Consider the following 9,584-nt stretch of genomic DNA (forward strand, 5'->3'; position numbering starts at 1 on the left):
GGGCACCCTCTTTGATCTCTGGGTGAAATGTTGTTAGAGAACCACATGATCTATTTTAGGTTGTGTGTGACAAATACTCTATGTGGTGTTCGTTAGACTTTCCTATGGATGTATGGGTGAAAAGACAGTTGATGACTCACCTGTTCCATGTTTAAAATGTATACTCATGGCACCGTTAAATTTGGCATAAATAAGAATCTTTCGTTTCTCTGAGCTCAAGCAAAACCCAACTTTTGCAGAGCAGAATCAATCGAAAAAATGCCAGACATTACTGCTTGCAAATATTAATAAGACTGTCATAGTGACTTCCTCTATCAAACAGTTTAAGCAGTCAAAACCCCTAGGTAAGGCACTTAGTTGCATCATGGTCATCAGATAATTTTAATAAAATGTAATTACTTAATTGTCTAATTATTTTCAGTCACTGACCTAAAATGGGCTTTCTATGGGTTTGTACCCATTAATGTCCCCTGTACTGGAAAGCCTTCTGTGGCCTTAAGACCAGCCCACTGTGTTTAATCCTCCCTCATACATTCTTCCTCCTCACAGGGAAGATGCTCAGCCTGCTGTTATGTGCAGGTCATAGCTGAACATACAACCAAAAGTTGCAAACATAAAACTCTAATTCTTCCACTTGAGCTCATCACCAAGGAAATGAACCCCAATGTACCCCAAATGTACTTCATTGGTTCCTCACACACCCTCCTAGGTGCTGTTTTAGGAATATGGGAGATGGAAGGAGCCACTGACTTGTTTGCCTTTCTATCAATACATGTGCTGGGAATGTTAGTTCATTTGAGCTTCACTTTAACTGCTGTGATTGTGAAACACCAGGGTTTCCACAGCCACCACAAGTAACCAGGTTTTCTACTTGTGATTCCCTGTTGATTCAATGGCTGCTGGGAGATTGCAGCCCTCTTCATGGGTGCTCCTCATTGCCCTACTGCACTGAGAGTCATGCACTGATCAGCTGGGTGAGCCTGGGGAGAAATGACATGTAAAAAAATAATAGTTCAGCCTCTGTCTTGGAGATGAAGTTGACCTCACAACAAACAGAGGTCTCTTCAGCTTGGAGAATGAGGGGTGACCTCATTAATGTTTATAAATATGTAAAGGGCGAGTGCCAGGAGGACAGAGCCATTAAATCCAATGATAGCAAAAGGGACAATGGATACAAGCTGGAGCACAGGAGGTCCCACATAAATATAAGGAAAAACCTTTCCACTGTGAAGGTGACAGAGCACTGGACCAGGTTGCCCAGGGTGTGGATTCTCCTTCTCTGGAGACATTCAGAACCTACCTGGACATGTTCCTGTGTGACCTGCTGTAGGTCACCCTGCTCTGGGATTGGACTTGATGATCTTTTGAGGTCCCTTCCAACCCTTAGCTTTCTGTGACCAGCTGGACAATCCAAGTTTTTTCCCCCTTCATGCCCCACTTCCACACAGCTCCACCACTCATGACTTGCCAGTGACATGAGCAGGGCCACAGCTGTACCTCTGCCACTAGAGACACTTTCTGGAGTCCAGAGAGATGCGTGGACCCCCACTAGAGCCTGGCCTGTCTGGGTCATGCCATCAGAAGATTTACTTTCATTTGCATTGTGTCAGTAGATACAGATGCACCTGGTGCAGTCCAGCTCCGGTGCAATTCAGTGAAGAGATGCAAAGCTGAGATGCCAGCACAGAAGGTTTGGCAGCTGTGTCCTTCCCAGCTTGAACCCAGCCTGGGGCACAGGGGTGGCCACAGCCCTCACCAGCCCTGTTCCTGACAAACCTGACCCTTCTGGCTTCCTCCTCCCAGACCTGCTTCAAAACAGCTGCCCCTGCAAAACTTAACCTCTGCAGGAAAGCAGGGTAGCTCCTGGTATTTAAAGTTTAGAACTTTACCTCTGAAATCAACTTTGCATTGAACCTGATGTAGGATACAGCCTGAACTCAAAGCTGCAAAGGTTTAGAAAGCATCTTTGTAACAGGCTCTTTATCTTAAGTACTTCCATGGCTCTCACTGCTGTTTTTGTATCAGGCATTGCATAGGTAGGACTCTGGTAACAAGAAGTCCACCACAGGACAGGGAGCCATACCTTGCTGTCTCATGTTCAAGGGCTCCATCATATTTTCTGCCCCGTATTTCCAGCTCTGTCAGACTTTTAAATCTGAGCTGTGAAAATCCCCAAGTCCTGATCTCATTCCATAGCTGAGAACAAACAAGCGTTTTTTTAATACATATATCTTGAGCACCTTAGGAGCCCATGACACACTTTTGGAATTTACATGGCCACTTGAATTTGATTCAAAGCTGCCTGGGGGAATACATTTGCTCTCACTCAACTGTGGCCACATTGGAGCTTGTCTCGAAATCAAACACCTTCTCTGAATGTCTTCCTCATTCCTCCTTCCTAGGTAGGTGAGGCAAAGCCAATAAATGGGAGCATTTTTTGCCACCTCTTGGCCAAAAATAGTTGCATTTCACAAGGCTGCAACTAGAGTGTTTAGTAGCATATTGGACAAAAAATAGAAGAAAAAGCAATGACAAGAATTTCAGAGGGAAAGCAAACCATGAGTACACTAAGAAAGAAACTCAGTCTTTGTGACAGGAGGGGAAAGATTTTCTTGGCTGGTAGGTTTTTGGAACAAAATAAGTAATGTTGCTGAGATCTCTGCCTGTTAATAGAACCCTGTTAACATGGAACTCAGCTGGTATCGCAGACGTACTCCCCACTGACCCAGGAGTTTGTGTACTTGTCTGGTAGGATGCTAGAGAAGACAGGTGCCATATGTCACATTTGTACAGCAGCCCAGCGGAATATTAATCCATTAGTTACTGCCCTGTGCTGGCTATCAAAAATGGTTTCTATTTTCATCTCACTAATATTTTCCAAGAAAATATTATCAGAGAACAGAAAATTCCTGTTAAGAAGCATATTTTAGCAGAGGCTTTGAGCAATTTTGCCTTACACCATAACGGAGTCTGGAGGATTTAAAAAACAAAAATTGTAATTTAAAATTAAATGGTTTTAGCCCAGGCCATGATACAAAATAAATAAATAAAGGAATGAATTAGCACAGTTGTGAAACTCTTGGTGCAGTACTATCACTGCTACATTTAACAAGGGAAAAGAGAGATTAAAACTTGTACCTGTTATGGGGAGCATTTAGCATCTTTCTGAAAGACAGCACACCCTGTTCTTGTGTAGTTTGAGGAACTTTGAGGTGGAATGAATGGTGCTCTTCTGCTGCTAGGTGGGGAAGATCCACTGCTTTTAGACTCTCTCCCTATGTATTTTCCATTATGATAGGTATGAAAGAAACTTCTGCCTATCCAAAAGTTTACTGATGGTGAGAGCAGAGAGTTGTACCTTAGGGTATACCTTGTCAGGGTGAATTAGAGGGAGGGTTTTAATCACAAAGACAGTTTCCATTCACAGTACAAATTGAATAAAGGATATAATTGCTCACTGAAGCAAACCACACAAATACATTTCCTTCTCACTAATGGGTAGAACAAATAAAACCTCATGAATGCAAAAATAATTGCTGAACTTGTCATTTTGGGGGCAAGCTGTACTCTTTTGCTACATTGTGCAATATCCTGTAAGCTTTCATTTCTAAAGACCTACGATTGCATAGCTGAAACTACAGTCCCACAACTGGACAGACTTCTGCCCTGCTAATCAAGCTCAGCCATACAGTGTTTCCAGCCAAACAATATTAAAAATAAAGATGTTTTCCTTTAAGGAGGGTGTTAGCTTCAAAGCTGAGCACAGGAGATAAGTTTAGGGAAGAGTCATAAAGAACTGGCCTGGCCAGAATCTCAGCTGTGTTAATCACCCTAACCCTACTCCAGTCCAGAGTACATCTGATTTATTCTCACTAAAGACCAATACCCTGGAAAGTAAATATACCAAATGTACCAGTTCTAAAAGTCAGGTTGCATATTTTCAAAGGAAATTCAGGAATCATAAAATCATTAAGGTTGGTAAAGACCTCTAAGAGCATCGAGACCAACTATCAACCCAGCACCACCATGCCAACTAAACCATGTCCTGGGGTGTCACATCCACACATTTTTTGAGGACTTCCAGGGATGGTGACTCCACCACTTCCCTGGGAAGTCTGTTCCAATGCCTGAACACTGTTTCAGAAAAGAAATTTTTCCTAAACTCCAATCTAGACCTTCCCTGGTGCAACTTGAGTCCATTTCCCCTTGTCTTATTGCCATTTTTGTGGGAGAAGAGCCCAACCCCCACCTAACTACAACCTCCTTTCAAGTATCTGTAGAGATGATGGTCTCCCATCAGCCTCCTCTTCTTCAGACTATATCTCAATTCTCTCCCCATAAGGCTTTTTCTCCAGACCCTTCATCAGCTTCTTTGCTCTTCTCTGAACACATTGCAGCAACTCAATGTCCTTCTTGTAATGAGGGGACCAAAACTGAACCCAGGATTTGAGGTTGCAGCTTTATCAGCACTGAGTGCAGTAGGAGCAAAAGCTGGAGCTCCCAAGGCAGCACTGTCCTGCAGTGTGTCCTGCCCCATCCACTGGGCTGTGCTGTCAGTAGCTATAAAAAAGGTGAGCCATGGAGAATCAGGTGGAGGTGTGGCCAGGGACAGTTAGGTTTAACATCATAATTAGCTTTTGTATTTCCTTATTTCATTTATGTTTGGTTTGGTTTGGTTGGTTTTTTTTTAACTGTTCAAATCTGGTACTGGAGTGGGGGTGGGGAGGGCTTCCTGGAAGTGCCAAGAGGAAGGTGGTTCACTGAAATGTGCTCTTGTGTCTGCCTTTCTGTTTCATATCAAGAGAGGGTTTACCCTGAAGGGCGGGTGAACAGAAAGAAAGCACAGGCAGCAAATACGCCATGAAGGATCTGGTCTACTTGGCCTGATAGGAAAATGGTGAGAAGTCATATGCCTTAGTGTCTTTTGTTTAAGTCAGTCCTAGATGCTGGATAAATGGTTGCCCAGACAAGAGGCAACCACTTAACACCCCTCTTCACCCAGCCTTTGCAACATTAGCATTTGTTGATTTGGGTTTTTTTCCTTAAAATCTTTGCTCTACAATTGAAATAGAACCTCAGATTACCTCGAGGGAGCAATGACAAGGATCTTTTTTCCTTGCACCTCCAGCCAAAGTACTTAAAAACAGGACACCAACAGGTTCTTCAGCCAAAAGTAACAAGAACAGAGCATATCTACTAGGTGCTTTATTATTTGTTGTTTTTAAACCAGTTGAGAGCATCTGGGCTGAAGGTCTCAAAAGTCACAGTTATTTCTTGCTACCTGTGGTGCTGTATGAGTCCTGGGTGACTGCATGCCTCATGCATGTCCTGCACCAGACTGCAGGCACGGGCTCTGCAGGTGGGTGAGCAGTGGCACAGGCAGCTGGCGGGCACTTTGCTCTGTAAGCAAAGATGACACAGTACCTGCTCAGGGGAGCCACTCCTCACACGGAGGAGACTCCCTGCCAGCAAGTGCTCTTAAGACTGTGAGACAGAGGTTTCTGGGCCAAGCACAGGAATTGGGAATGTGGGATGTTTCATGTGGATTTCGTATAATTCTTCACAGTGTATTCTTCTACCTTGAATCAAACCCTAGCACTACCAAACAGCATGGTTTTGCTTGGAGACAAATTTGCTTTTTTACTAAACTAAATTTTAAAAAAAACACAAACCAAAACCCAAAACAGATCAGCTTAGTTTTAAGCTATATTTATAAAACTAAGCTGAATTTTAAGAGATTTAAAAACACAGCTCAGTTTCATACGTAGTTGAAAGCAAATTTAATTTTTTAGAAGATTTTAGAAGACAGACACACTGATTATATGAAACGCATAGGAAATGCTCACTTACCCAAAATGCATCTTTAAACTGCATCTGTGACATGATTACTGCTCTGTGGAGGTGGTGGAATCCTTCAGCAAGTTCGTTCTCAGAGAAGAGCTGCAGCCACAGCACTGAGCTTGGTTGTTCTAGCCCAGCAGAACTGGAAGGCGCAGCACATCCACAGACCTGGTTTTGCTCAAGTCAAGCTGGTGAAAAATAGCATTGGGCAGCATCAGGCACCTCTGCGTAATGATCTGTGAAGGGACAGAGGGGGGAAAAAAGCTGTTGCTCACACAGGAGGCGTGCACACACTCAGCACCCGAACCCCAAACCTGTTTCTCTTCTGGGAAACAGTTAATACTGAAATGAGGAAGCAAGGAGATGTCAAGTGATGCCAGGCTGCTCCTTGCCATGGGTGTCCACAAGCAGCCAGCAAATTGAAAACAAAACAAAACAACAACAACAAAAAAGATGAAGAGTTCAGTGATATGATTTGATCAGCTACAGGAGGAGAGAGCAATTAAAGCACACAGGAAACCAGCACAAGGCAGAGATGAGCTGTGTAGGAAATTAGAGCCAAACTCATGTAAAAATGCTGAGGTCTTACAAAGAAAAAGCAGGGAAAGAAATGAGCCATTTCTCTGGTACTTCAGGACTTGGCAGAGGCCGGTGTATTTGCACAGGGGAAGTGTAGCTCAAAGGTGCAATTTGCAACTGAAAAAGGCTTTTCAAGACTCTGATTAAATTAAGAGCACTGTAAAGTGCAAGTGCCTGCACTCTTCTGTACCTATTTGTCTGTACAGAGAAAATCTCTGATTTGCATGCCCTCATGGAAGTGTTTGTGTAAATAAGCAAGATATATGAAATTTAGAAGTAAAATCCAAATTCTTGACAAAACTTGTGGCCAGAGAGCTAAAACCTGATCAGCATTAGGACCTGAAGTGAAGCTTCAGGGAGACCCAAGCTGGCAGCACAGCCAGCACACCACTGACACCCAGTGTTCTCACATCTGGTTAAATTAGCTCACCCCTTCTTAAAGTGCAGCTGCAAATACTTGATAATAAGGCTGTATGTCTAATGTTTCCATGAAACCCTTTTTAAAATACCCATCCTACAGGTGAGGTTGCCTCTTTTCATCTCCTTAGGATGTTTTAAGAAGTCTTAAATATGTTTATTAAAATACTTGCTGGCTTTTCCAGAGAGTAGAGAAAAAACAAGGAAAGAAAAAAAGTTCTGTCGTGGCTGCCTATGCAAAAATGTGTCCTTCCACACCAAGAACACATCAGGACTTAGCTGTAAGTGATAGATGTTCCTGCTGCCTGGCTATTGCTGTTTGCCTTGCTGTGGCTGAAACCATGAACTTTGCTATGCTGGTTACTGCTATAATGTCATCTACTCAAACTGCCTTGAACTTCAGGAAGTTTTCCTCTACAAAATAGTGTGTGGATATGTTTGGGACAAATAGGAGCATTTTCAGTGGCCAAGGGGTTAAGATTGTTGTCATTGTGGTGACTAAGGGTGGCAAGGACAGGTTATTGGCCAGTGGTTCATTTATGGTAAACCTTCAGAGCCTTTCCTCTCCCCTTTTAGCATGTTTTTTCATCTAATCTTTGCATACAGCTGCACTCAGAAATTCAGAAGTGTCAATAATAAGCTTGATGCAGAATATTTCCCTGACAGCCACTCTATCTCCCTTCCCAACTCTACTCTGAAAGGGTAAATTTCAGGTCTTCTGATGGATAAGGGCAAGAATCATTCTCCACACCAGAGTATTGGTGCTTTCTCTCCAGTAATTAAATGTTTGGAAATAGAATGTACCATTTGACTGTTCTGTAGTGGAAAGTCATAAAAAGTGTGATTTAAAAAAAAAAATCATATTAAAACCCCTCAAATTTTAACATGCATCAGAATAGAATTTTCATTTTGTTTGTATTAACTGCTTTGAGCACAGCTTTTTAATAGGGGTTTGGGTGGCAGGATTGGACCTGACAGTAATTAAAATATGAAAGTATAATCTAGAAACAAGTGCTTGTCCAGGGCTTCAAGCAAGACATTCTTCATAGTTAATGTTCCTGGTTTTGCATATTTTGATAGAGTAGACATAGAAAAAAGATGAAGGAGTCTATGGAAAATATTAAGGCAGTATATAAAGAGATGATGAATGCTCAGGTAATTCAGGTACTGAGTTGGTTGTATTTTTGAAAACTCCTGAGGTATATATATTGTTGGAATTACTGTGAAATGCAAATAGAGAGTGGAAGGCACTTCTACAGGACTTCAAAGTTTCTGTAACAATCACATCTAAGAGATACTGTTTCACAATGCTTGCTGTAATACAGTCGTGTTCAAAATTAAAACAGTTCAGCCTCTGGTGTCTTATCAAGTCCTAAAATCTAGACATACCAGCAGCACTGAAACTGCTGTCAGAGGAAAACCACAGCTAAAATAAGAGTTTTAGCTGATTAGCTGTGCCTTCCATTTCTATTTCAATACAGAGAGCCATCTGAATTTCAATCTGAGAAATGTTAGGTGCTTTCAAATGATCCAGAAGCATGCCAGTGTAAAAGTTTTTAAATCCCTTTGCCTTCTTTGAGGAGCTGATCTCTGTTCCCATGGAGACAAAACCAGACCAGCAGCCTCCAAGCATCCAGCTTGATTTATTAAGCTCATCTGAACCCAGCTCTGGCTGCTGGCTGAAAGCTGATTCAGCATGCTCCAGACCCTATGCTTTTCAGAGTTCTGCCCAGCTCTGAAGCACACTCCCTTTGCTTCTCTTCTTGAACATCCTTCCAAAAGCTTCTCTACTTGAACATCCTTCCAAAAGCACCAGTTCACATTGCATGGCAGTCCTGCTGGCATTTTGCTTCAGGAAAATTGACAGCATCAAGATTAATTGCACATACTATGTTCTTAACCATCACCTAGAATTTCTTAGTGCTTTCCCATGGAGGCCTTCACTGAAAGGCGGTCCGAGTCCCTGTTGTCTTACCCAAGAGAAAATCATAGTCTGCCATAATTATAAAGAACATGAATGGAAATCATAGCCTTTTCTGTTCTTATGAAGAACGTTGGAGAGGTTTAGACTAGAAATTAGGAAGAATTTCTTTACTGAGAGAGTAGTCAGGCACTGGCAGAGGCTGCTCGGAGGTGGTGGAGTCACCATCCCTGGAAGTATTTAAAAAATGTGTAGATGAGGCACTTCAGGACATACTCTAGTGGGCGTGGTGATATAGATGAATATATATTATTTAATTTTTTTGGTGGGGAACAGATACTGGTGGTTGGATGTGGTGATCTAAGAGGTCTTTTCCAACCATGAAAGTTCTGTGATCCTATAATGTCTCAGGAGGCTTGATAAACACTAAGAGTATCTGGTAGTTCTTTGCAGAAAAGTATAACCATATTGTGAAAGAGAAAATAAAAAGATTGGGGTTTCTACCTTCCTTTCTTGTCAAAACTTCAGGTATCTGCAGAAAGATAATTTTTATGTCTTGGATGTCTTTTGTATGTTTTAGCAGCATATTTGCTCTCTCTCCATTCCATTAATTCAAAGGAAATCATTGTTCATTTGCAAGTATTGCATATTCATTACTCGAGTAGGCAATGCTTGCAGTGCTGAAGAGCTTTCCACTGCTCATAAAGGACTCTTTGAATACTGCAGTTCTGAAAAGAAAGCAGGCTTCAAGTTCACAGAAACATTAGACAGAAGCTTAGGATATGCTTTGCCAAAAAAAAAAAAATCTTACCTGATTGAATCTACA

At 42.0% G+C, this 9,584-nt stretch overlaps 1 protein-coding gene across 2 annotated transcripts in view; it reads right to left on the reverse strand.

Annotated features, from left to right (window-relative positions):
* The window catches only part of PSTPIP1 (proline-serine-threonine phosphatase interacting protein 1), a 49,244-nt gene extending 43,059 nt beyond the window's left edge, over positions 1-6,185 (reverse strand). The window contains exon 1 of one of the 2 annotated variants that reach the window (XM_071754746.1): positions 5,851-6,185. In XM_071754746.1, the coding sequence (XP_071610847.1) occupies positions 5,851-5,883 (33 nt within the window). In that variant the 5' untranslated portion in view covers positions 5,884-6,185. The remainder of the gene's footprint in view (positions 1-5,850) is intronic. The other variant, XM_071754747.1, reaches the window with a different exon arrangement.
* Positions 6,186-9,584: the final 3,399 nt, after the last annotated feature.

The sequence above is a fragment of the Heliangelus exortis genome, chromosome 11, assembly GCF_036169615.1.
Source record: "Heliangelus exortis chromosome 11, bHelExo1.hap1, whole genome shotgun sequence".
NCBI classification, from domain to species: Eukaryota; Metazoa; Chordata; class Aves; order Apodiformes; family Trochilidae; genus Heliangelus; species Heliangelus exortis.